The sequence below is a fragment of the Mobula hypostoma genome, chromosome 27 (assembly GCF_963921235.1).
Source record: "Mobula hypostoma chromosome 27, sMobHyp1.1, whole genome shotgun sequence".
NCBI lineage: Eukaryota > Metazoa > Chordata > Chondrichthyes > Myliobatiformes > Myliobatidae > Mobula > Mobula hypostoma.
The window spans coordinates 5,910,330-5,938,058 of record NC_086123.1 but is presented as its reverse complement, the minus strand read 5'-3'; the positions used below and the strand labels follow the sequence as shown (position 1 = coordinate 5,938,058).

The following is a 27,729-nucleotide window of genomic DNA, read 5'->3' as shown; positions in this document are numbered from 1 at the left end:
TTGCACAATACTCAAACATCCTAGTAGCACATTGTATGAATCATGCACAGGTTTTGTTCATAAAACCATAAGACATCGGAGCAGAATTAGGATCATCCAATCTGCTCTGTCATTCCATCATGGCTGATTCATTATCCCTCTCAGCTCACTCTCTTGCCTTCTCCTTGTAACCTTTGACACCCTTACTAATCAAGAACCTATCCACCTCCACTTTAATGATTTGGTCTCCATAGCCTAGATCATCATTTGAATGAGGAATTACATGTATTTTATAACCATCTTAACCAGCACCTAACCATAACCCTAATGGATCATATTCTGAAGCTGTAATGTGACTTGCTAAATCAAAATTGCTGACGGTAAGCAGTTCACTTTGGCAAACAAGTAAACCAGGATGGAAAACATCTAATGCAGACCAATTGACTCCCACATTTGACTGCTCATCTGCATTGGTTTATTGGTTTCCTCTCAGCATCACATCATCTTATCAATGGCATCAGTGCCCATCAGCTAGAAAGTAGAGCCCACCCTCTTTCTCTGATCAGTCCACAAGGTATCTCTGTTGTAGGTTGCGGGGAGCTGTCGAAATCCCGGCAACAGCATCCTCCACTGTCAACTGGACAAACAACGCAAGTGGCCCTAACATTAGAGCACAGGGACGTTGGGTGAACAGAACCAAGGTTGTGAAGTGAAGTTATGTATCTGCCCTTTGGCCTTTTGTTTCATTCTTCACCCTCACTGGCAGATATGTTGCACTGATAAGTCTAGTGGTCAGTCAGACAGCTCAGAGGTTGCATTCCTCAAGTAGCATGAATCTTCTCCTTCTGTTAATCTTTTACCCAGGCTTTGGTGAGCCTGGGAAAAAATATAACATTTTACAACAGGGCATTCAATCAAAGAAAATAAAATTCACAGCTTGAAGCAATAATACAAACAGAATGCACTTTAATACTGTACTGTATTGCAAAGTTTAAGTGAACCTCTAAAATTTACAAAGTGAGCTGCATTAACATAATTTGGTAATTTAAATACTTTAGTCCAATTTAATAATCAAAATGAGACGTGATGTTTCTCCAAAATCAAAGCTTAAATTATGTTCATATTATAAAGTCTATGTGAATAAAATGGCAGCATAAAAATGCAGGGTTGACTACTAAATATCACTAGAGCATTACATGATGGGAAGATCTGAGTGGTGGGGGGGGGGCTGCATAATTTATAATATGTGGCTCGTAATTCTCCTCCTTCTTTCCATCCCATCATTGTCCTTGTCAAACTCCTTCCAACTTATGTACTGTAGCTCTTGAATCAGACATTTAATTTGAGGATTTTCATTAAAATTATTGCACATCAATATCTCTCAAAACAGTCCTCCATTATAAAGTAATTCTTTAGTCAAAAATACACATCTAAATCTTCACACGATGTCCATGGGTTTGCGAGAAGACTATTCATCACATAGATGAGCACTTTGGAAGATTATTTAAATCCTGTAGTATTTTTCCCAATGATTTGATCCAAGTCTATAGTATTTTGCAGGACAGTCTGTTTCTGCCTTGGTTGGCATGGTTACGGTGCAGTGGAAGCCACCTGCTGTGGAATGAAGGTCTCGATGCTGCTTTGACTAGACGATAGCAGGTGGCTGTGACCGTCTGCTGACTGGGTGTTTTGGTACATCACAAGACTCCCTGAAGAGACTGTAAATGAAGAAGGAAGGAGAGAGTTATCACAACATTGAAACCTTCTTTAGAACCACATTCCAATGGCTTCAAAGATTTCCCACCAAGGAAGATTTTTTATCACAGCTTAGGCATTGTAGTGTTTCCTGGTCTTTCCTGGAATCTGCCCGATTCAGAATCCATTACATGAATATTAGGTGGTTTCTATAAAGGGAAAGTGCCTCCCTACCTCCCCACACCCCCCCCCCCGACCCCAGAACCACATATCACTGCTGAAAAGTGAAACTTTGCCCTAACATCTAGGCCAAATATACAAGTAATGTTTTGGACTCCTGATCTCTGCTGAGATAGATCAGTAAGAATTCTACACCACTCCAGCAATATCCCAAAACACTTCCTCAGGGTTAATTAAACACTGGGCCATTTCAGAACTGGGTTCAACCTGCAAGCCTTCAATGATCAAACAGCCTGCCAACACTACCCATCCTCAGGCACAATAATGGAATTGCCCATCCCATTCAGGAGGCAAGAAGATACAATCTGGAAAAAATAAGCTGATATTGTGCTCAAAAATCATTGTATGATACAGCGCTTGATTCAGCCCATTGAATTAGGCAAGGACTTTGAAAGAACTATCCACTTGCCTGCCCCACTGCAAATTTTCCCTCAATTACTTTTGCAAGTTGCTATGAATTAGTGAACACCAGCTTTCAGATTAGAACAGATTCCTGTTCATTTCATCTTTGTGTTGCCAATTATATAAATTCTCCTGCTACAATAAATACATAATTTGATAAAATACAAGAAGAACAATTCCTTTTTTTTAACCATATTACTCTCCCCTAACTTCATTATGTGTACCATAATGAGGAAAACAATCAAAGGATACATGGCAGGATATGAATCAGTTGGAAATTTGGGTGAAGAAATGGTGATTGGAGCTTAACGTGTGAGGTAATGTTTTTGGAAAGGTCAGAGCAGGAGGAAGACTACAGTAAATGGCAGGACCCTCAGGAACACCAAGTACAGAGCAATCTTGGGGTACAATTACACACCTCTCTTAAAGCAGCAACACAAGTGGATAGAATGGTAGAAAAGGCGTATATCATACAAGCTTTCATTAGTGAGGATATGGAGCATAAAGGTCAGCAGGTCATGTTGCAGCTGTATAAAACTTTGGCTTAGCCACATTAGAATATTGTGCGCACTTCTGTTCTCCACACTATAGGAAAGATGTGGGGGCTTGCAAACAGTGCAGGAAGCGTTCACCAAGGTATTGCCTAGATTGCAGGGTGGTAAAACTTGGATTACTTTCTCTGGAGCTTCTATCAGACACCCTAATAGAAGTACTGTATGTATCTAAAGTTATGATGGACATAATTAGAGTAGATAGTCAGAATCTTTTTCTCAAGGTGAAGATGTCAAATACGAGAGGGTATAGGTTTAAAGTGAGAGGGGAAAGTTGAAATGAGATTCGAGAGGTAAGTTTTTACACAGAGAGAGGTAGGTACCCCAAACACATTGCTAAGAGGAATTTACACAGACACATGAATGGATGGAAAGATATGGACCATGTGCGAGCAGGTGGAATTAATTAGATGGGTCGGTGCACACATCGTGAGCCTGTGAGCCTGTCCCTGTACTGTACTACTCTATGTTTGCAACAAGCAGAGACCTGTTTTTGTCTCTTTCTTAAGTGTATGAAATTTTCTGAAGCTCAGTCCTGTGTTTGTGATGTGACAGAGCTAACCTAGTTAATAGAGAAGAAATATACATGAATATACATAAATATTCATAAAATTCAGAACAACATTCCAAACTGTCCAGATGTTCTCTGAATTTTTGTTCTAGTTCAAACGCACATAACAAGATTTACAAGTCATGTAGCTACCAAAGATTACATGAATTTTTGTTCATTATGTTACTGCTGCAGATATATACCCAGTGTATACCTGCTCATTAATGCAAATATCTAATCAGCCACTCCTGTTGCAACAACTCAATGCATAAAAGCACACAGACATAGTCAGGAGGTTCAGTTGTTCAGAGCAAATATCAGAATGGTGAAGAAATGTGATCTAATTGACTTTGACCATGGAATGTTGTTTGTTGCCAGACAGAATGGTGTGAATATCTCAGAGACTGCTGATCTGCTGGAATTTACAGACAATGGTGTGAAAAATAAAAAACACTCAGCGAGCAGCAGTCCTGTGGGCAAAAACACCTTGTTAATGAAAGGTGTCAGAGGAGAACGGCCAGACTGGTTCAAGCTGACAGGCAAGTGACGTAGACATGCAGCACAGCATTGGTGTGCAGGAGAGCATCTCTCAATGCACAATACGTCGAACCTTGAAGTGAATGGAGTACAGCAGCAGAAAACCACAAATATACACTCAGAGGGCACTTTTTGAGGTACAGAAGGTATCTAATAAAGTGGCTACTGAGTGTATATGTTATCTAAAAGAGCTTTGAGCATAACTCTTAAGAGGTAATGTGAGAAGAAGGTCATGTGGGATTCAGAGAACTTTGCTGCTCTTGTACCTCACGCCCATTTCTCACCCAGGCAAAATATCCCTGATTCCCTTGGTGCCAAAAATCTATTTCAAACTTAGAGTAGAAAAAATCCCAAAGATTTATTTGAATTAATTTAAATCCTACATCCATCCCATAACGTGAGGGAGTAAAAATCTTTGTGTTATGACTCCGTTACAATGTACAGACATGTGAATTCATAAGTCTAACGGGTGGTAGAAAGAAGCTGTCCCGTATTCTGTAGGTCTTGACTTTAATGCTCGGTACTGTTTGTCAAATGGAAGTAGCTGAAACAGTTTATGGTTGGGGTGACTGATCTCCCCGATGATCTTCCAGGCCTTCTTTCTGCACCTGCTGCTGAAAATGTAAATAACCACTACATGGAGAAAATTCTCCTCAGCGCAGGCAGAAGATGAATCATATTCCAAATTTTGGACTCTCTACTCAAAGGAATCGCCTTTCTGCCAATGCCTCTCAGAATCTGCATGTTTAAAAGAAATTACCTTCATTCATTTGAACTCCATTGATTTTGGACCATCACACTTCACAGAACAAAACCTTCACCACAGGAATCAATATGACAAAATGACACTGCAATGATTCCCATATCAGTACATCTTTCTTTGGGAACAGAGACCAAAACTGTGAATGTTACTTGACAAATCCCTGTGCAATCTCCACAAAGTCTCCTTACTTTTATACTTCAAACTTCAAAAATAAAAGCCAATCCTTTTCAATGGTTTGCTGTTCCTGCTGATTCTACCTTTCCTCAAGCAACACATCCAGGTCCCCCCTATATACACGCTTTTAGGTCTTTCTTATTACGTAAAAAAAATTCTGCTTCCCTATTTTTCCTAAGTGCACATGTTCCCATGTCATAACTGATCTGCCAGCTTTTTGCCCACTCACTTAATCTGTCTATATCTTCTTGCAGGCTCATGCAATCACCTCAGCTCATTTTTCCAATGGTAATTTGAATACACAGGAATGTAAGAACCTGTGGGGAGTAGTGGACTTTTCCCAACACATCACGGGCACATCCATTCCCCCCCCCCCAACGGTGGTATCTATGGGAGGTGCTCCCTCAAGAAGGCAACATTTATCATCAAAGATCTCCACCATCTGGGCCATGCCAACTATTGACAGCTACCATCGGGCAGGAGGTACAGAAGCTTTAAGTCCCACACCATTAGGTTCACGAACAGCTACTTCCCTTCAACCATTAGGTTCTTGAAACAACCAGCAAAACCCTAAGTACTACAGTTTAGCAACACAATGACCTCTTGATCACTTTCCATGTAACACTTTGATTTTGTTATTCTAATTGTGTTCTTTCTTGTAATAAAACATAGAAAACCTACAGCACATACAGGCCATTCGGCCCACAATGCTGTGCCGAACATGTCCTTACCTTAGAAATTACCTAGGGTTACCCATAGCCCTCTATTTTTCTAAGCTCCATGTACCTATCCAAGAGTCTCTTCAAAGACCCTATCGTATCTGTCTCCACCACCATCGCCAGCAGCCCATTCCACGCACACACCACTCTCTGCGTAAAAAATATACCCTGACTATATATATAGTATATATATATATATATATATATATATATATATATACTGTAACTACTTCCAAGCACCTTAAACCTGTACCCTCTAGTGTTAGCCATTTCAGCCCTGGGAAAAAGCCTCTGACTATCCACATGATCAATGCCTCTCATCATCTTATACACCTCTATCAGGTCACCTCTCATCCTCCGTCCCTCCAAGGAGAAAAGGCCAAGTTCACTCAACCTATTCTCATAAGGCATGCTCCCCAATCCAGGCAACATCCTTGTAAATCTCCTCTACACTCTTTCTATATTTCCACATCCTTCCTGCAGTAAGGTGACCAGAACTGAGCACAGTACTCCAAGTGGGGTCTGACCAGGGTCCTATATAGAAACATAGAAAACCTACAGCACAATACAGGCCCTTTGGCCCACAAAGTTGTGCCGAACATGTCCTTACCTTAGAGCTACCTAGGCTTACCCATAGCCCTCTATTTTTCTAAGCTCCATGTATCCATTCAGGAGTCTCTTAAAAGACTCTCTTGTATCCGGCTCCACCACTATCGCCGGCAGTCCATTCCACGCACTCACCACTCTCTGCATAAAAAACTTACCCTTGACATCTCCTCTGTACCTACTTCCATGCACCTTAAAAATATGCCCTCTCGTGCTAGCCAATTCAGCCCTGGGAAAAAGCCTCTGACTATCCACACGATCAATGCCTCTCATCATCTTGAACACCTCTATCAGGTCACCTCTCATCCTCCATCACTCCAAGGAGAAAAGGCTAAATTCACTCAACCTTTTTTTCATAAGGCATGCTCCCCAATCCAGGCAACATCCTTATAAGTCTCCTCTGTACCCTTTCTATGGTTTCCATATAGCTGTAACATTACCTCTCGGCTCTTAAACTCAATCCCACAGTTGATGAAGGCCAATGCACCGTATGCCTTCTTAACCACACAGTCAACCTGCGCAGTAGCTTTGAGTGTCCTATGGACTCGGACCCCAAGATCCCTCTGATCCTCTACACTGCCAAGAGTCTTACCATTAACACTTATATTCTGCCATCATATTTGACCTACCAAAATTAACCACTTCAAACTTATCTGGATTGAACTCCATCTGCCACTTCTCAGTCCTATCGATGTCCTGCTGTAACCTCTGACAGCCCTCCACACTATCCACAACACCCCCAACCTTTGTGTCATCAGCAAATTTACTCACCCATCCCTCCACTTCCTTATCCAGGTTATATGTAATAGTTGCTGTTACGTACCCCGTAACTGGGTTGCCAAACCAGCAGAAATGGATCACTCAGTTGGAGTCTGGAGTACTAGAACTAAGAAAGTTTTATTAAAGAAACAAGCAACACAGTAATCGAAAGGATAATAAATGCTTCATAAATAGTTCAGCAATGATAAACACACATGTGCACAGAATTAAGATAACAGCATCAATCAAGCTCTATCGTTGTCTAGGGGTAAATGACCAAATTTCAAAGTGACTCAAAGTTCAGTCCAATTTAGTAGTTCAGTTCGCAGTAATCGTTGCCATGGCGATGGACAACGTGGGGGGAGAGAGAGAGAGAACGGGAACAACTGATCATTCAGATACGGCTTCACTCACAGACCGGCGATATGTCTCACAAGCAACTTTTGGGGCAGGTCCTTGGTGATGTCACCTGAGGTCACCGACTGTGACCCCTCCTCCAGATGTGGTCGATCCTCTGCAGTGAACCCGGCACCCAGGCAAGGGCGGACACACACCGGGTTCCTGCTGATCGTACCTTTCCACCCTGGCCGTTGTCTGATACTTCCCACCGACTCGTGAGAGGCGTACTGCTTCCAGGGTCTCGTTACCTCGGGTGGCGTGTGTGTCCTGCCTTAGCGAACCGGTCCCTTTTTATCCCCCTGCTGGGGCATCGCCTGTCCACCACTTCAAACAGTTCAGGGTTCAAAGGGGGAGCCGCTCCAGACAGCTCTCTCTCCCGTCCCTTCATTACACATCTCCAGACGCTGCTCCATTGTTCCTTATCTCTCCTTCCCCTGAGGGCAGGTGGCAGGCCGCTTGCTGATGTCACTGATGCTAACCCAGGCCAGCAAACATCTTAATTTTATGTGTATTCTCGTCACACTTCTCCCCTTTAAGGATTTTTACCGGGAGGTAAAAATTACAAACATGAATACATTATTTGATACCCACACAAATATACATCTTTATCAGCTATTTGGCTAACACAGCGAGTTTGAAGCTGTCAACACCTTGACAGACAGTCATCACATTTTCTGTTCCTTTTATATGTGTTATTAATAATCCCTTAGACCAGGCTCCAACTCAGCAAACTTCATAGTGGCCAAAAACACTGATGAATTGCGATCAATGTAACCTCTCATTTGGCTTTGTCCCGGACCACGATAACAAGGGTCGTCCCATTCCGACTCAGTTTTCTCTCACAAGGGCTTAGTAGGAGGGGGACGGGTATTGACCGCAGAGTTATTGCAAAACTTCCTGCAGTACCCCACCATCTCCAAGAGCCTTCTGAGGGCCCTCTTGTCTGTCGGGGTTGGGAGGTCAGCGATAGCCTGCACTGTAGCTTGCATCGCTGCCAGCTGCCCCTGTGTCACCACAATTCCCAGGTAAGTGACCCTCGTGTGGCTGAATTCATTTTTTTCAAGGTTCACTATCAAGCTGGCTTCAGACAGCCGTATTAAATTGCCAATACACACCTCTGTGTTCATCAGCCCTTTAGTCACTGAATTACTCATTATATATGAGTGTTGTTTACTAGGCTGACCTATTGTAACAGACATCACCCAACGTCCCAGTTCTTTGCATTGCCTCGGGACAATCAAACACACGGGTGCGAGTCGTTTAATTACTTCTTCTAAAGATTCGCTTTGTTCGGGGATTAAGGGAGAGACCTTATCAGTAGACCTGGCCAAAACAATAGCCTTCTCCCATCTGATCGATCCCATACTAATCTTTTCAAAATGGTTTTTTCCTCTTATCAGGGGGCCCCTAGCTTCATTGATTTCCACGCTAACACCGACTAGGTTTGTTAGCATATCAAAATCCGGTGACCATCTCAGTTCGCGTCGGTCATGATCAATAACATTCTTCCCCCTGGGCAGCCGGTAAATCTCTTTCACGATTCCACCAACTGTTTCCTCCAGCACCGCAAAATGTCCACCGGGGGGTACCTCGTGGGCCATGTTAAAAACCTCATCCCCATAACTCTTTTGCACCACCCCCCATTCCTCATCTGCGGGTACTGTACTTGATTTCCCTTTTTTCCTTAGCACTTCCTCCTCCACACAATAGCCTACTAGTTCCCTTGTTAAAACTGTGTCAGAGAGAGCTGTCTCTGCCAAAACCATCAGCCCCTCGTCTCGCTCCTGCGTCTGCACAAATTCTTTCCTGGCTACTGCTACGTCCGTCCCAGCTCCCTCACTACCTCTTGTCTCACTACACCCCGTCTCATACAAGGTTGGCAGAAACGTTTCAGCTAAATTCACTATCGCGGGCCCGTGATGAACCTGTGAGTCCATGGGCGGGGCCTCAATGCTGGCAGGCTGACCTGTCAATCTCACGACTGGGAACACGATTCCTCCGGCGATGTCATTACCGAGCAAGACTTCCACGTCTTTCATCGGTAATTCGGACCTCACCCCGATTGTGACTAGTCCAGAGACCAGGTTGCTTTGTAAGTGTATCTGGTGCAAAGGGACTGACTCTGTCCCTTCCCCAACACCTTTGACCTCAGTCTCTGAGCTAAACTCTAATACACTCTTCAGTATTAGTGACTGACACGCTCCCGTGTCTCTCCAGATCCGCACTGGAACTGGTTTTAACCCCTCCTTCACTGACACCAGTCCGGCCGGGATAAACCTCTCGCGCCCTTCCTGAACTTTATCAGACCTCCTCCCCCTGGGGGTGGGTTTGCCGGCTCAATACAGCCAGTCGGAACCCCCGTCTTTCCTTTCCTTGGGGCAAAGCACCTGGACGCAAAGTGTCCGGCTTTCCCACAATTATAACAGACGACCCCAGGGGACTTCCTACCAGACTGCTCCCGGTCTACCTTATCCTTTTCACTAGTCCCCGGCTTACTTTCTGACTTTTCCGGTGGACTCTCCCCGCCGTCCTGACGACCCTTTTGGTAGCCTTTACTCGGGGCAAACTTCATTTTATGCGTCAACGCATACTCATCTGCTAACTTAGCAGTTGCGGCTAACGTGGCTGCCTCTTTCTCATCGAGGTAGGGTCCCATACCCTCAGGGACACAACTTTTAAACTGCTCAATCAGGATCAGTTGTAGCAGTCTGTCATAATCCCCCTCTACCCCCTTCAAGGCGCACCAACGCTCACAATATGTCTGCATCTCACGGGCAAACTCCAAATACGTGCGGTCCCACTGTTTCCTCGCATTCTGGAACCTCCGCCGGTATGCCTCCGGGACCAACAAATAAATCCTGAGGATGGCCTCTTTCACCACCTCATACCTCTGGGCATCTTCCGCGGACAAAGCTGAGTAAGCTTGTTGGGCTTTCCCTTTTAGTACACTCTGAAGTAACACAGCCCACTTATCCCTCGGCCAGTCCTGACTTATAGCCACTTTTTCGAAGTGGAGAAAGTACCGATCCACGTCGGTATCGTCAAATGGGGGAACCAGCCTAACCTCCTGGGTCGCCCGGAACCTTCCACCTTGGTTCGGCACAAGCCCCTGCTCGGCCCTTATCTTTAACTTCTCCAGCTCAAATTCCCTTTCCCTCTGTTTCTCCTCTCTCTCCAACTGTCTGTCCCTCTCTTTCTCTTCTCTCTCCAACTGTCTGTCCCTCTCTTTCTCTTCTCTCTCCAACTGTCTGTCCCTCTCTTGCCTTTCTAACTCTCTCTCCTTCTCTTCGTGTTCTAACTGCCGTACCCGGAACTCGTGCTCGAGTCTTAGTTTTTCAAGCTGTACCTGTACCGCGTCTCCAGCAGGTTTTTCAATAGACACCACCCCCAGCTCACCTTGGGGAAACACACCTTTAGATACATAGTGCTCTACAATAGCTCTGTGTATCTCCTCTCTCCTCATTGTCGACTTCACCTTAGCAAGATTCAACTGTTTGGCCACAGCTATCAATTCCGATTTCCTGGCATCCTCTAATGCCTCCAAGGTCGGCGCCTTTATAAATTCCTCAACCTCCATTTCTGCTGTTTGTCTTTTCTTTCTTTTGGGAATTTTAACCCAATCAATTTACTCCGTCCCAAATTTAGCGTTCAAAATCCCGGACGAGCCCCCACTTATGTTACGTACCCCGTAACTGGGTTGCCAAACCAGCAGAAATGGATCACTCAGTTGGAGTCTGGAGTACTAGAACTAAGAAAGTTTTATTAAAGAAACAAGCAACACAGTAATCAAAAGGATAATAAATGCTTCATAAATAGTTCAGCAATGATAAACACACATGTGCACAGAATTAAGATAACAGCATCAATCAAGCTCTATCGTTGTCTAGAGGTAAATGACCAAATTTCAAAGTGACTCAAAGTTCAGTCCAATTTAGTAGTTCAGTTCGCAGTAATCATTGCCATGGCGATGGACAACGTGGGGGGAGAGAGAGAGAGAACGGGAACAACTGATCATTCAGACACGGCTTCACTCACAGACCGGCGATATGTCTCACAAGCAACTTTTGGGGCAGGTCCTTGGTGATGTCACCTGAGGTCACCGACTGTGACCCCTCCTCCAGATGCGGTCGATCCTCTGCAGTGAACCCGGCACCCAGGCAAGGGCGGACACACACCGGGTTCCTGCTGATCGTACCTTTCCACCCTGTCCATTGTCTGATACTTCCCACCGACTCGTGAGAGGCGTACCGCTTCCAGGGTCTCATAACCTCGGGTGGCGTGTGTGTCCTGCCTTAGCGAACCGGTCCCTTTTTATCCCCCTGCTGGAGCATCGCCTGTCCACCACTTCAAACAGTTCAGGGTTCAAAGGGGGAGCCGCTCCAGACAGCTCTCTCTCCCGTCCCTTCATTACACATCTCTAGACGCTGCTCCATTGTTCCTTATCTCTCCTTCCCCTGAGGGCAGGTGGCAGACCACTTGCTGATGTCACTGATGCTAACCCAGGCCAGCAAACATCTTAATTTTATGTGTATTCTCGTCACATTGCATATAATTGTGTTTTCCTTGTGAATGTTACCTATGTGACACTATGTGCCTGTAATGCTGCTGAAAAGAAGGTTTTCATTGCACCTGTGCGTACACGCACTTGCGTATGCCAATAAAGTTGACTTTGACTTTGATTACATTTTACTCTGTCTTTCCATCTGTCACTTATGTGTATTTTGACAACTCTCCCTGTGGCAATCTGAAAACAACCCATTAACTTCTGATCTTTGTTCCGATCCTGAGACTAATCCACTGATCCTACTCATACAGTATATTACCCCAGGCCCAAGAGGCCTCATTTTATATAATAGCTTTTTGTGTGATACCTTATCAAGTACCCACTGAAAATTCAAATCTCCTGGTCGCCTCTGATCTACCCTGATGGTTATATCCTCAAACAAATCTTTAATGTGACTTCCCCCTCCATTAAACAATGCTGTCTCTGTCTAATTTCCTGAAGACCAACTCCTTCATGGTGGAGCAAAAAATAACCTACTGGAGGAAGTCAGTGTGTCAAGCAGTGGTAGGAAAGAAATTGTTGATGTTTTGGGTCATAACCAGTCATCAGGATTACATACCCTGCATATCTGTCCTGACGCTGCTCGGGCCACTGAGTTCTTTCAGCAGATGGTTTGTTACTCCAGGCCACAGCATCTGCAGTCTCCTGTGTCTCCTTAATGGTGTATTATCATTTTGATAACTGATGCCAAACTAATTATATTTTTCTTTCCTATTTTCTCTCTCTCCTTTCATGAACATAAAAACATAAGAACATAAGAAATAGGAGCATCCGGCCCGTCAAGCCTGCCCCGCCATTCTATAAGATCATGGCTGATCTGTCCGTAAACTCAGCTCCATCTACCGGCCTTTTCCCCATAACCCTTCATTACCCTACTATGTAATAATCTAACTGTATCTTAAATATATTTAGTGAAGAAACCTCAGCTGCTTCCCTGGGCAGAGAATTCCTCAGATTCACCACTCTCTGGGAAAAACAGTTTCTCCTCATCTTCATCCTAAATCTTCTCCCCTGAATCTTGAGGCAATGTCCCCTAGTTCTAGTCTCACCTACCAATGGAAACAACTTTGCTACTTCTATCCCTTTCAAAATTTTGTATGTTTCTATAAGATCCCCTCTCGTCTTTCGGAATTCCGGAGAGTATAGTCCCAGGCGACTCAATCTCTTCTCATAGGTTAAGCCCTTCATCTTTGGAATCAACCTGGCGAACCTCCTCTGCACTGCCTCCAAAGCCAGTATATCCTTCCGCAAGTATGGAGACCAGAACTGCACACAGTACTCCAGGTGCAGCCTCACCAGTACCCTGTGTAGTTGCAGCATGACCTCCCTGCTCTTGAACTCAATCCCTCCAGCAATGAAAGCTAACATTCCATTTGCCTTCTTAATAACCTGTTGTACCTGAATAAATAGAAGTGATCTACTTGTTATGTTATCTGCTTGGACCATTCAAGATTCTAAGGAATTATGATAGATTACCAATACATTCATTTATTGGCTGTCACCAATTTTTGACCTCTTGGATACAGGTTGACCAATCCAGGGAAATGGTTGGGTTTTAATTTCTCCTGTGAGTTTTCTTCAGTAATGTGAACTGTTCAGAGTTACTCACTACTGTCAGATCCTTTATTCCTTCTCTGTTAAGTTTTCTGCCTTGATGACAATTCTTTGCCTTCTTTCCTTGTGATTTTTTTTCCCCAGGAGACACAGTCATCTTGCTACTCTCATCTATATTCATAGCCATTGAAGCTTATATGAAAATGTGTCGCGACTTGGTATGGATATTGTTCATTCCATTCAACGCCGATGCCCTTGAACGGAAAAGCTTACAAAAAAGTAATGGATCCATCATGGGTAAAGCCCTCCCCACTGTTGAGCACATCTAGAAGCAGTGCTGCCACAGGAAAGCAGTATCCGTCATCAAGGACCCCCACCATCCATGCCCTCTGCTCCCAGCTGCCATCAGGAAGGAGATACAGGAAGCTTAAGATCTACACCAGGTTCAGAATGAGTTACAATCCTTCAACCATCAGGCCCCTGAACCAGAATGGACAACTTCACTCACTTCAACACTGAACTGATTCCACAATCTATGGACCCACTTTCAAGGGTCTATAGGCTCGACACTCATGCTCTCAGTATTATTTATTACCTTTTTTTTGTTTCTCTCTTTGTATTTGCACAATTTGTCATCTTTTGCACATTGGTCCATCTTTGTGTGTAGTCTTTCACGAATTCCACTGTGTTTTTTTGTAGCTACTGTGAATGCCCGCAGGAAAATTAATCTTGGGGTAGTATAAAGTGATATACAGCACTTTGATATTTAATTTACTTTGAACCTCATTTAGTTTCACATTCTATCTTCTTCCTCTTTATCCATTATCAGTTGTACTTTGCTGCTTCTAGCTAATCTTTGGGTTTAATGTTGTATTACCCTTAACATCCTCAATTAACTATGGATGAATCATTTTTCTCGCACAGTATTTTATTACTAAATAGGATTTATACTTGTTGAATATTCAGAAATGCTTGCAGTTTCTCCACTGACCAACGCTTAAATTCTATTTTCCAATCCACGTAATTGGCTTGTTGAAATCCAAGCCTCTGGTTTCAGTCCAAACCTTTTCTCCCTTGAACTACGCACAAAGCTTCATTGTATTGTGTTTAATTTGTCCTCTGAGGAATAACCCTATGTCAGTATGCAGTAAAAAACCTAAAACTTCCTGCTATTTGTTTTGTTTGCTATTTGCTATTTATTTGTTTTGTTTGATAGGTAAGTTATGGATAGGCTATCACCCCAGAAAACTCAATACTTTTTCACCCAGAGAGTTGTGGATCTGTGGAATGCTCTGCCTCAGAAGGCAGTGGAGGCCAATTCTCTGGATGCTTTCAAGAAAGAGTTAGATAGAGCTCTTAATGATAGCGGAGTGAAGGGATATGGGGAGAAGGCAGGAACGGGGTACTGATTGTGGATGATCAGCCATGATCACAGTGAATGGCGGTGCTGGCTCAAAGGGCCGAATGGCCTACTCCTGCACCTATTGTCTATTGTCTATACAGTTTTCTAAGTTCATTTTGCAAATGACTTTTGCCAACTTGAGTTCTCCAATACAGTATACATAAAAATTGAAGTATCCCATAATTATTGTATTAACTCTAGTCTAAATCAAAAAAGTAATTATTTTTCATGTGCTAATCCTAATTGGCGTAATATTGATTAGCCATTAGCCAAGTTAGACTTTACAGCAGGAATTGTAAACGTTGTTTGCAAAGGTACAAATATTAAACGAAAAAGCAAAATATGAATCTAGGCAGGCAAACTTCTGTCAATAATGTCAAAAGTTTCATGTATTAATATGCACATTAGGCGCACGAATGCAAATACTATGAGCATACTGGGAAAGGGCTTTATTCATTGGAAGGGTAAGCTACATGTTGCTAATCTGATTTCCAGTTCGTATTGATCTCAGCTGACAGAGTTGTTTTGTTTCTAGTGTAGTGAGGAAAATAACTACTCATCTCTCTTGTTGCTTTGCACAATCTGTTTCAGGTAAATGTGCCCAGCTGTAGACATTGAGTGGGCCTTGGGCCTCAGGTGTGGCTCAGCACGGAAACCTTACAAAGTCAGATAACCTGCTGACAACCAGTGCTCGTGGAGCCATACTACGGGTAGGTTAGAACTTAATCTCCCCACATTCCTATCGACTTGCTCAAGGTTCTACCACTCAAATACAAACGAGGGGCAACTGGGCAATGAACCTACCAACCCACGTGTCTTTGGGATATGCGAGGGAACTGGAGCAACGAGGGTAATGCTGCCTAGTCAAAGGGGTAGGTGCAAACTCCACACAGAAAGCACTGGGAAATTAAAACCTGCTCTAATAGCTGCACCATGTTGTTGCACATATCATATGGAAAAACTTAGTAAACAGATACCAAGCATCCACCTAGTAACAGAAAACAAATGAAGCTGCAGCTGCGGTATTGTGAAGCAAAAACAGAAATGATGGAACAACTCAGCCAGGCAGCATCTATGGGAAGAGAAACCAGCTAACACTTTAGGTCTGAGACACTTCATCTAAATTTCCTTTACAAAATTCAAGAATTAGCAAACAAAAAGGTCTGTATATCATAAATTATGTTATAGAAACATAGAAAACCAACAGCGCAATACAGGCCCTTTGGCCCACAAAGCTGTGCCGAACATGTCCTTACTTTAGAAATTACCTAGGCTTAACCATAGCCCTCTATTTTTCTAAGCTCCATGTACGTGTCCAGGAGTCTCTTAAAAGGCCCTATCGTATCCGCCTCCACCACCGTCACCGGCAGCCCATTCCACACACTCACCAGTCTCTGCGTAAAAAAACTTACCCCGACATCTCCTCTGTACCTACTTCCAAGCACCTTAGAATTGTGCCCTCTTGTGCTAGCCATCTCAACCCTGGGAAAAAGCCTCTGATATCCACACGATCAATGCCTCTCATCATCTTGTACACCTCTATCAGGTCATCTCTCATCCTCTGTCGCTCGAAGGAAAAAAGGCCAAGTTCACTCAACCTATTCTCATAAAGCATGCTCCCCAATCCAGGCAATGTCCTTGTAAATCTCCTCTGCACCCTTTCTATGGTTTCCACATCCTTCCTGTAGAGAGGTGACAGAACTGAGCACAGTACTCCAAGTGGGGTCTGACCAGGGTCCCATATAGCTGCAACATTACCTCTCGGCTCTTAATCCCACGATTGATAAAGGCTAATGCACCGTATGCCTTCTTAACCACAGAGTCAACCTGCGCAGCAGCTTTGAGTGTCCTATGGACTCGGACCCCAAGATCCCCCTGATCCTCCACACTGCCAACAGTCTTACCATTAATACTATATTCTGCCATCATATTTGACCTACCAGAATGAATCACCTCACACTTATCTGGGTTGAACTCCATCTGCCGTTTCTCAGCCCAGTTTTGCATCCTATCAATCTCCCGCTGTAACCTCTGACAGCCCTCCACACTATCCACAACACCCCCAACCTTTGTGTCATCAGCAAATTTACTAACCCATCCCTTCACTTACTCATCCAGATCACTTATAAAAATCACAAACAGAAAGGGTCCCAGAGAAGATCCCTGAGGTACACCACTGGTCACCGACCTCCATGCAGAATATGACACATCTACAACCACTGTTTGCCTTCTGTGGGCAAGCCAGTTCTGGATCCACAAAGAAATGTCCCCTTGGATCCCATGCCTCCTTACTTTCTCAATAAGCCTTGCATGGGGTACCTTGTCAAATGCCTTCCTGAAATCCATATACACTACATCTACTGCTCTACCTTCATCAATGTGTTTAGTCACATCCTCAAAAAATTCAATCTGGCTCGCAAGGCACGACCTGCCTTTCACAAAGCCATGCTGACTATTCCTAATCATATTATGCCTCTCCAAATGTTCATAAATCCTGCCTCTTAGGATCTTCTCCATCAACTTATCAACCACTGAAGTAAGACTCACTGGTCTATAATTTCCTGGGCTATCTCTACTCCCTCTCTTGAATAAGGGAACAACATCCGCAACCCTCTAATCCTCTGGAACCTCTCCTGTCCCCATTGATGATGCAAAGATCATTGCCAGATGCTCAGCAATCTCCTCCCTCGCCTCCCGCAGTAGCCAGGGGTACATCTCATCTGGTCCCAGTAACTTATCCAACTTGATGCTTTCCAAAAGCTCTAACACATCCTCTTTCTTAATATCTACATGCTCAAGCTTTTCAGTCAGCTGTAAGTCGTCCCTACAATTGCCAAGATCCTTTTCCATAGTGAATACTGAAGCAAAGTTCTCATTAAGTACCTCTGCTATCTCCTCCAGTTCCATACACACTGTTCCACTGTCACACTTGATTGGTCCTATGCTCTCACATCTTATCCTCTTGCTCTTCACATATTTTTAGAATGTCTTGGGGTTTTCCTTAATCCTGTCCGCCAAGGCCTTCTCATGGGCCCTTCTGGCTCTCCTAAATTCTTCCTTAAGCTCCTTCCTGCTAGCCTTATAATTTTCTAGATTTCTATCATTACCTAGTTTTTATAACCTTTCATAAGCTCTTCTTTTCTTCTTGACTAGATTTACAACAGCCTTTGTACACCACGGTTCCTGTACCCTATCCTTTCCATCTCATTGGAACGTACCTATGCAGAACTCCACGCAAATATCCCCTGAACATTTGCCACATTTCTTCCATACATTTCCCTGAGAACATCTGTTCCCAGTTTATGCTTTCAAGTTCCTGCCTGATAGCCTCATATTCCCCTTGCTCCAATTAGACACTTTCCTAACTTGTCTGTTCCTATCCCTCTCCAATGTTATGGTAAAGGAGATAGCATTCTGATCACTATCTCCAAAATGCTCTCCCACTGAGAGATCTGACACCTGATCAGGTTCATTTCCCAATACCAGATCAAGTACAACCTCTCCTCTTGTAGGCTTATCTACATATTGTGTCAAGAAACCTTCCTGAACACACCTAACAAACTCCACCCCATCTAAACCCCTCACTCTAGGGAGATGCCAATTGATATTTGGGAAATTAAAATCTTCCACCACGACAACCCTGTTATTATTACTCCTTTCCAAATCTGTCTCCCTATCTGCTCCTCAATGTCCCTGTTACTGCTGGGTGGTCTATAAAAAACACCCAGTAGAGTTATTGACTCCTTCCAGTTCCTAACCTCCACCTGCAGAGACTCCGTAAGCAATCCCTCCATGTCTTCCTCCTTTTCTACAGCTGTGACACCATTGCTGATCAACAGTACCACGCCCCCACCTCTTTTACCTCCCTCCCTGTCCTTTCTGAAACATCTAAAGCCTGGTACTCTAAGCATCCATTCCTGCCCCTGAGCCATCCAAGTCTCTGTAATGGCCACAACATCATAGTTCCAAGTACTGATCCATGATCTAAGCTCATCCGCTTTGTTCATAATACTCCTTGCATTAAAATAGACACATCTCAAACCATCAGTCTGAGCACGTCCCTTCTCTATCACCTGCCTATCCTCCCTCTTGCACTGTCTCCAAACTTTCTCTATTTGTGAGCCAACCGCCTCTTCCTCCGTCTCTTCAGTTTGGTTCGCACCCCCCAGCAATCCTAGTTTAAACTCTCCCAAATAGCCTTATCAAACCACCCCGCCAGGATATTGGTCCCCTGGGATTCAAGTGCAACCCGTCCTTTTTGTACAGGTCACTCCTGCCCCAAAAGAGGTCCCAGTGATCCAGAAATCTGAATCCCTGCCCCTGCTCCAATCCGTCAGCCACGCTTTTATCCTCCACCTCACTCTATTCCTATACTCACTGTCACGTGGCACAGGCAGTAATTACTACCTTTGTGGTCCTGCTTCTCAACTTCCTTCCTAACTCTCTGTAATCTGCCTTCAGGACTTCCTCCCTTTTCCTGCCTATGTCGTTGGTACCAATATGTATCACGACCTCTGGCTGTTCTCCTTCCCACTTCAGGATATCTTGGACACGATCAGAAACATCCCGGACTCTGGCACCTGGGAGGCAAACTACCATCCATGCTTCTTTCCTGCATCCACAGAATCACCTGTCTGACCCCCTGACTATAGAGTCCCCTATCACTGCTTCTATCCTCTTCCTTTCCCTACCCTTCTGAGCCGCAGGGCCAGACTCTGTGCCAGAGGTATGGCCACTGTTGCTTCCCCCAGGAAGGCTGGGGCCCCCCCCCCCACCCAATCAGTACTCAAACAGGAGTACTTATTGTCAAGGGGTACAGCCACAGGGGTGCTCTCTAGTCTCTGACTCCTGCCCTTCCCTCACCTGACTGTTACCCACTTGTCTGTCTCCGCAGGCCCCGGTGTGACTAACTGCCTATAGCTCCTCTCTATCACCTCCTCACTCTCCCTGACCAGACGAAGGTCATCGAGCTGCATCTCCAGTTCCCTAACACAGTCCCTAAGGAGCTGCAGCTCGATGCACCTGGCACAGATGTGGCCGTCTGGGAGGCTGGGAGTCTCCCGGACTTCCCACATCTGACACCGAGCACAGAACACCGGCCTCACACACATTCGTCCTGTCTGTATTCTACACAGGCAACCTACCTTTCCTCAACCCATTATCGCCAAAGCCCCGTTGAGCCAAAGCCTTCCTACTCTGTCTGCCTGTACTCACCTGCTCTAGAAGGTGTCTCCTTTTAAACTCTTCTCACTGTTCTCACTGGCTGACGTCCACGCGCTTATGCAGTCGTGCCCCAATCAAACCACTGAAGAAATAACCTTCTCCTTTTAAACTCTTCTCGCTTTTAAGCTCTTTTCACTGTTCTCACTGGCTGACATCCAGTAATAATGTCATCTATTAGTAATTGTGAATTCTGAAGAAGAGTTCCTGACCTAAAATATTACTGGTGCTGCATGGCCAGCTGGGTTCTTGCCGCATTTCTGCTTTTGATCCATCTAGTAATCTCATACCTGCTCTTTCTGTGTCAACCAAATATTCTCAACAGTACATATGGGTCTTTTTAGAACATAGAACATAGAACATAGAATAGTACAGCACAGTACAGGCCCTTCGGCCCACAATGTTGTGCTGACCCTCAAACCCTGCCTCCCATATAAGCCCCCACCTTAGATTCCTCCATATACCTGTCTAGTAGTCTCTTAAACTTCACTAGTGTATCTGCCTCCACCACTGACTCAGGCAGTGCATTCCACGCACCAACCACTCTCTGAGTGAAAAACCTTCCTCTAATATCCCCCTTGAACTTCCCACCCCTTACCTTAAAGCCATGTCCTCTTGTATTGAGCAGTGGTGCCCTGAGGAAGAGGTGCTGGCTATCCACTCTATCTATTCCTCTTATTATCTTGTACACCTCTATCATGTCTCCTTTCATCCTCCTTCTCTCCAAAGAGTAAAGCCCTAGCTCCCTTAATCTCCGATCATAATGCATACTTTCTAAACCAGGCAGCATCCTGGTATATCTCCTCTGTACCCTTTCCAATGCTTCCACATCCTTCCTATAGTGAGGTGACCAGAACTGGACACAGTACTCCAAGTGTGGCCTAACCAGAGTTTTATAGAGTTGCATCATTACATCGCGACTCTTAAACTCTATCCCTCGACTTATGAAAGCTAACACCCCATAAGCTTTCTTAACTACCCTATCCATCTGTGAGGCAACTTTCAGGGATCTGTGGACATGTACCCCGAGATCCCTCTGCTCCTCCACACTACCAAGTATCCTGCCACTTACTTTGTACCCTACCTTGGAGTTTGTCCTTCCAAAGTGTACCACCTCACACTTCTCCGGGTTGAACTCCATCTGCCACTTCTCAGCCCACTTCTGCATCCTATCAATGTCTCTCTGCAATCTTTGACAATCCTCTACACTATCTACAACACCACCAACCTTTGTGTCGTCTGCAAACTTGCCAACCCACCCTTCTACCCCCACATCCAGGTCGTTAATAAAAATCAAGAAAAGTAGAGGTCCCAGAACAGATCCTTGTGGGACACCACTGGTCACAATCCTCCAATCTGAATGTACTCCCTCCACCACCACCCTCTGCCTTCCGCAGGCAAGCCAATTCTGAATCCACCTGGCCAAACTTCCCTGGATCACATGCCTTCTAATTTTCTGAATAAGCCTACCATGTGGAACCTTGTCAAATGCCTTACTAAAATCCATATAGATCACATCCACTGCACTACCCTCATCTATATGTCTGGTCACCTCCTCAAAGGACTCTATCAGGCTTGTTAGACACGATCTGCCCTTCACAAAGCCATGCTGGCTGTCCCTGATCAGACCATGATTCTCTAAATGCCTATCGATCCTATCTCTAAGAATCTTTTCCAACAGCTTTCCCACCACAGACGTAAGGCTCACTGGTCTATAATTACCCGGACTATCCCTACTACCTTTTTTGAACAAGGGAACAACATTCGCCTCCCTCCAATCCTCCGGTACCATTCCCGTGGACAATGAGGACATAAAGATCCTAGCCAGAGGCTCAGCAATCTCTTCTCTCGCCTCATGGAGCAGCCTGGGGAATATTCTGTCAGGCCCCGGGGACTTATCTGTCCTAATGTATTTTAACAACTCCAACACCTCCTCTCCCTTAATATCAACATGCTCCAAAACATCAACCTCACTCATATTGTCCTCACCATCATCAAGTTCCCTCTCATTGGTGAATACCGAAGTGAAGTATTCATTGAGGACCTCGCTCACTTCCACCGCCTCCAGGCACATCTTCCCACCTTTATCTCTAATCGGTTCTACCTTCACTCCTGTCATCCTTTTTTTCTTCACATAATTGAAGAATGCCTTGGGGTTTTCCTTTACCCTACTTGCCAAGGCCTTCTCATGCCCCCTTCTTGCTCTTCTCAGCCCCTTCTTAAGCTCCTTTCTTGCTTCCCTATATTCCTCAATAGACCAGTCGGATCCTTGCTTCCTAAACCTCATGTATGCTGCCTTCTTCCACCGGACTAGATTTTCCACTTCACTTGTCACCCATGGTTCCTTCACCCTACCATTCTTTATCTTCCTCACCGGGACAAATTTATCCCTTACATCCTGCAAGAGATCTCTAAACATCGATCACATGTCCATAGTACATTTCCCTGCAAAAGCATCATCCCAATTCACACTCGCAAGTTCTAGCCTTATAGCCTCATAATTTGCCTTTCCTCAATTAAAAATGTTCCTGTCCTCTTTGATTCTATCCTTTTCCATGATAATTATAAAGGCCAAGGAGCGGTGGTCACTGTCCCCCAGATGCTCACCCACTGAGAGATCTGTGACCTGACCCGGTTCATTACCTAGTACTAGATCTAGTATGGCATTCCCCCTACTTTTTCCCCCTACTTTTGCTACTTATTTTTCTCCCTCTCCTGTCTGCTGGTTGGCAGGACTTTACCGATATTATTCTGGGGGAGGCCAATGTTGTTCCTCTATGATTCTGCTCCAGGGGAAGAACAGGGACTGCACTCAGCATTTTTGTGTAACACCACAGCTGCAGCTGAGAACTCACCAAGGTGTGAGATCACCAGCTCAAACTCTTCTATTCTGTGACAAGTCTATATATCAAAGGAGTGAAATGACATGAGAGATACACAGGCGTGCATTTTAGCTGAATTCCAGCCTCTTAAATAGGTTGCAGCCTGTCCATTTTCATACAATAAATTTTCCAGTCATCCAATCCTTAACCAGAACCCTGTCCTCTGGGAGTTGGTATTCGGAATATGCAGATAACACTTGATTTTCTGTCCTCTTAATGTTCAACACTTGAAATTTATTTGCATTCATAGCAGCCAGTTTAATGGTGCTATGTGTGTTCTGATTTGGTTGAAGAAGGTAATGTAGGCAGTGCATAAAATCAGTCAGAACTTTATAACTTTATGAGAGGAACAGATAGAGTACGCAGACAGCATCTTTCTCCTCGAGTTGAAGTGTCTAATACCAGAGGATATACATTTAAGTTGAGGGAGAGAAAATTGGAGGTAAGTTTTTTTTTGTACACAGAGATTGGTGGATGCTCTGCTAGGAGTGATGGAGGAAGATGTGATAGAGGCATTTAAGGAGCTCTTCGATATGCAGAGATGGAAGGATATGGATCATTTAGACAGAATAGATTTGTCTTGTTCTACATTATGTTGCAAGATGAAATCTTATAATCTGAACCAATGTGTACAGAATGTGATGAATGAATCAATTCCATTGCCTATATGCATTAACCAGCTTGGTTACTGAGCTTGGCTGCCTTGTACCAGGAGGGAGCAGTATTACACTCTTCCATCAGTGCCTGCTATGTGTTATTTGAGCAAGAGAGAATTTTTGAATGATGATAACATTTATGATATTTGTGATTATTGGCTGTACTAATTTCAGTGCACTTTGTGAGGTGACATGTTTATCCTTTGATTCAGTGATTACAACAGAGATGGATCTACTCAGCTTTATAATATAGCAGAGATTTTACTGGATTTGTGAAACTTTTACCCATTTGCTACTTACAGCAAAAATATAAACATGGTTGTTCAGGGTTTCACTCAAAATGATGTGATCTATACAAAGACATCAACAGTAAGTATGATTTGTGTGATTTGCACCCTTGGTGTAAAATCAGCTTTATGCTGGGCAGTCTGTTATGGAAAAGGTCCCATTTTCATTCCCACTGAAAATGATGGGAATTAAAAATCAGACAAGTGCTACAGTGGACAGTTGAGCAGTCAGAAATGCCAGAGCTGCACCCACAGGATGTTTCATAACAAACACAGAACTGCTAGACAAATCAAACTGTGATTCTTAGAACTTTGTCTTTTCAATAGTCCTGTCACAGAGCACAAGTAACCTTCCAGGCAGCATTAGGACTTTCGCGACTACTGTGTTTATTTTTGAGAGACCACAGTAAAGGAAGGGTGTAGATTTGCCTGGATCTTATTGTCTGTGATGAGCTAGAGTTACAAACTGACCCTTGAGAAGTTTGGACTTACTTTGCTTAGATGTGGGCCTATAGAGTTACAGAGTAATCTGTTGGAGGGGATTGATGACAAAGTTATAGATAATTCCCTACTGATCAGTGAGAAGGTTAAAAAGAGGATACAAGGTAAACAGGAAATGAGTAGCATGACGTTCTCTCCTGAGAATACGTGACAGGAACTTGAGACAATTAAATTATTGTTTTAAGGTGAATTTCGAATGAGTATGAGGTAACTAGGTGTAGTACTAAATTAAGTCACTCACACTGGGAAGACTCATATTGCAACAAACACGAAGGTTTATTTCTGTCAAGTTAATCATGCAATTGCTTGTGTTTTAATTAATTTCTGATCTCCTGTTTTGATAGAGAGTCTTTCTTCCCACAGAATGTGCTCATCGATATAGGATGTCTTGATGATCTAAGCTGTACCTTAGCCTAATTTAAAAGTGACAATATATTGTGATATATTAACAATTGGAAGTCAAACCCTTCAAAATAAGTAGCTTGTTTGCTCAAACAAGCAGCTGAGAATACTTCAAACATGAGGAAATCTGCAGATGCTGGAATTTCAAGCAACACACATAAAAGTTGCTGGTGAACGCAGCAGGCCAGGCAGCATCTATAGGAAGAGGTACAGTCGACGTTTCAGGCCGAGACCCTTCGTCAGGACTAAATGAAAGAGAGATAGTAAGAGATTTGAAAGTGGGAAGGGGAGGGGAGATCCGAAATGATAAGAGAAGACAGGAGGGGGAGGGATGAAGCTAAGAGCTGGAAAGTTGATTGGCAAAAGGGATATGAGAGGATCATGGGATGGGAGGCCTAGGGAGAAAGAAAGGGGGAGGGGGGAATCCCAGAGAATGGGCAAGGGGTATAGTGAGAAAAAAAATCATAATAATAAATAAATAACAGATGGGGTACGAGGGGGAGGTGGGGCATTAACGGAAGTTAGAGAAGTCGATGTTCATGCTATCAGGTTGGAGGCTACCCAGACGGAATATAAGTTGTTGTTCCTCCAACCTGAGTGTGGCTTCATCTTTACGGTAGAGGAGGCCGTGGATAGACATATCAGAATGGGAATGGGACGTGGAATTAAAATGTGTGGCCACTGGGAGATCCTGCTTTCTCTGGCGGACAGAGCGTAGGTGTTCAGCAAAACGGTCTCCCAGTCTGCGTTTGGTCTCGCCAATATATAGAAGGCCACATCGGGAGCATCGGATGCAGTATATCACCCCAGCCGACTCACAGGTGAAGTGTTGCCTCACCTGGAAGGACTGTCTGTGGCCCTGGATGGTGGTGAGGGAGGAAGTGTAAGGGCATGTGTAGCACTTGTTCCGCTTATAAGGATAAGTGCCAGGAGGGAGATCGGTGGGGAGGGATTGGGAGGGACATGAATGGACAAGGGAACGCAGAGAGAGGGGGGAGGTAAAGATGTGCTTAGTGGTGGGATCCCGTTGGAGGTGGTGGAAGTTATGCAGAATTATATGTTGGACCCAGAGGCTGGTGGGCTGGTAGGTGAGGACAAGGGGAACCCTATTCCTTGTGGGGTGGCTGGAGGATGGAGTGAGAGCAGATGTGCGTGAAATGGGAGAGATGCATTTGAGAGCAGAGTTGATGGTGGAGGAAGGGAAGCCCCTTTCTTTAAAAAAGGAGGACATCGCCTTCATCCTGGAATGAAAAGCCTCATTCTGAGAGCAGATGCGGCGGAGACAGAGGAATTGCGAGAAGGGGATGGCATTTTTGCAAGAGACAGGGTGAGAAGAGGAATAGTCCAGGTACCTGTGAGAGTCTGTAGGCTTATAGTAGACATCAGTAGATAAGCTGTCTCCAGAGATAGAGACAGAAAGATCCAGAAAGGGGAGGGAGGTGTCGGAAATGGACCAAGTAAACTTGAGGGCAGGGTGAAAGTTGGAGGCAAAAAGTCAGATTACTTTGTCATTTAATGGCAACATCCTACATTTTTCCAATTCATTTCACTACCCATTAGCATTTCCTACCTGGAAGGAGACCAGGTAGCAAAAAGCAAGTTACATTTAACCAGTATTTTTGATTCCTCATACAATTTTATGCAAATAATTGCAAATGTATTGGGAGCAAGGGAACAGATGGGGAGAGAGGAACATGAAAGTCTAGGAAGAGCCCGACAACAGTCCACATTAGTATTTTATCCCAGCGTTACACAGAGAAGTATCTGTAAATATTCTCCGAGGACCAGCATCTCATCGTGGTGGAGAGGCTTGTGAGTTCCTGGGATTCCAAGAGTGATGCCGTCTGGAACTTAGCTCCTGGTAGGATCACCCATGGCGGTAAGGTCAAGGGGGATGTTCCAGCCAAAGAGCGACCCACCAAGACCTGAGTAACAGAGCTGGTGAAAGATTGTGACACATCACAATTGCAGTGAAGGTGGAGGAAGGATGCAGCAGGGAAAGGTCTCCAGTCGTCTTTCACTCCATGCCACTGAGCCCTTACCCTGATCTGTCAATGACTGTGTGAATGGCTGCCCATGCATCAACAACCCCCCCCCCCGCCCACATTAAACAAAGTCACACACAGGCTCTCTCCATTAAGAGAATAGCCCCCTGGAAGAACATCACAGTTGAGTGATCGCAACTATCCGTAAGTATTCTGTACTTCTTTGTGGAACACTGATAGCCAGAGTTACGCACATCAGGACAACATCCCAGTGTTCATCACTTCATACTGTTTCCACCAGCTCTGTAAACTTCTGTTATGCTTTGATCAACCAGAATACACACATGTAATACACTGATTGGCTTGAGTGTACCATTATGTTGTTTTTTAATGAACTTCAACCCACAAGTACTGTGCTCAAAGTTGGACTTCCTACCTCAAGTTCAGTGTCCCAGTGCATTCTCTGGTTTGCAGATGGGAAGAAACTAGGAGGTGTTATTGATAGTGAAGAAGGTACCGTAGATTACAGGGAGAACTTAGTCAACTGGCGAAGAGGGGCTGAGGAGTGGCAAATGGATTTCAATACAGGTAGGTGGGAAGTGATGAATTATGGAAAGTCAAACCAGTGCTGGATTTTTACTGTGAACAGTGGGGCAATAAGGAGTGTCATGGAAGAGATGCATGTACGAGTACAAGTGGAAAGTTTATTGAAAGTGGCATCACAGGTAGACAGGATGGTGAAAAAGGCATTTAGCATGTTCTGCAGTCAGGGCACTGAGTATAGGAGTTGGGACATTATGTTGCAGTTGTACTGGTGTATTTGGAGTATTGTGCACAGTTCTAGTCACCCCGTTAGAGGAAAGACATGATTTAAATGGGAAAAGTGTGCTGAAAATATTTAG

At 44.3% G+C, this 27,729-nt stretch overlaps 1 protein-coding gene across 2 annotated transcripts in view; it reads right to left on the bottom strand.

Moving 5' to 3' along the window:
* Positions 1 to 450: 450 nt before the first annotated feature.
* The window catches only part of LOC134338526 (hepatocyte nuclear factor 1-alpha-like), a 228,235-nt gene continuing 200,956 nt past the window's right edge, over positions 451 to 27,729 (bottom strand). The window contains exon 10 of one of the 2 annotated variants that reach the window (XM_063034415.1): positions 451 to 1,697. In XM_063034415.1, coding sequence (XP_062890485.1) covers positions 1,570 to 1,697 — 128 coding nt within the window. In that variant the 3' untranslated portion in view covers positions 451 to 1,569. Of the gene's footprint in view, positions 1,698 to 22,207; positions 24,854 to 27,729 lie in introns of those variants that run through there. The other variant, XM_063034416.1, reaches the window with a different exon arrangement.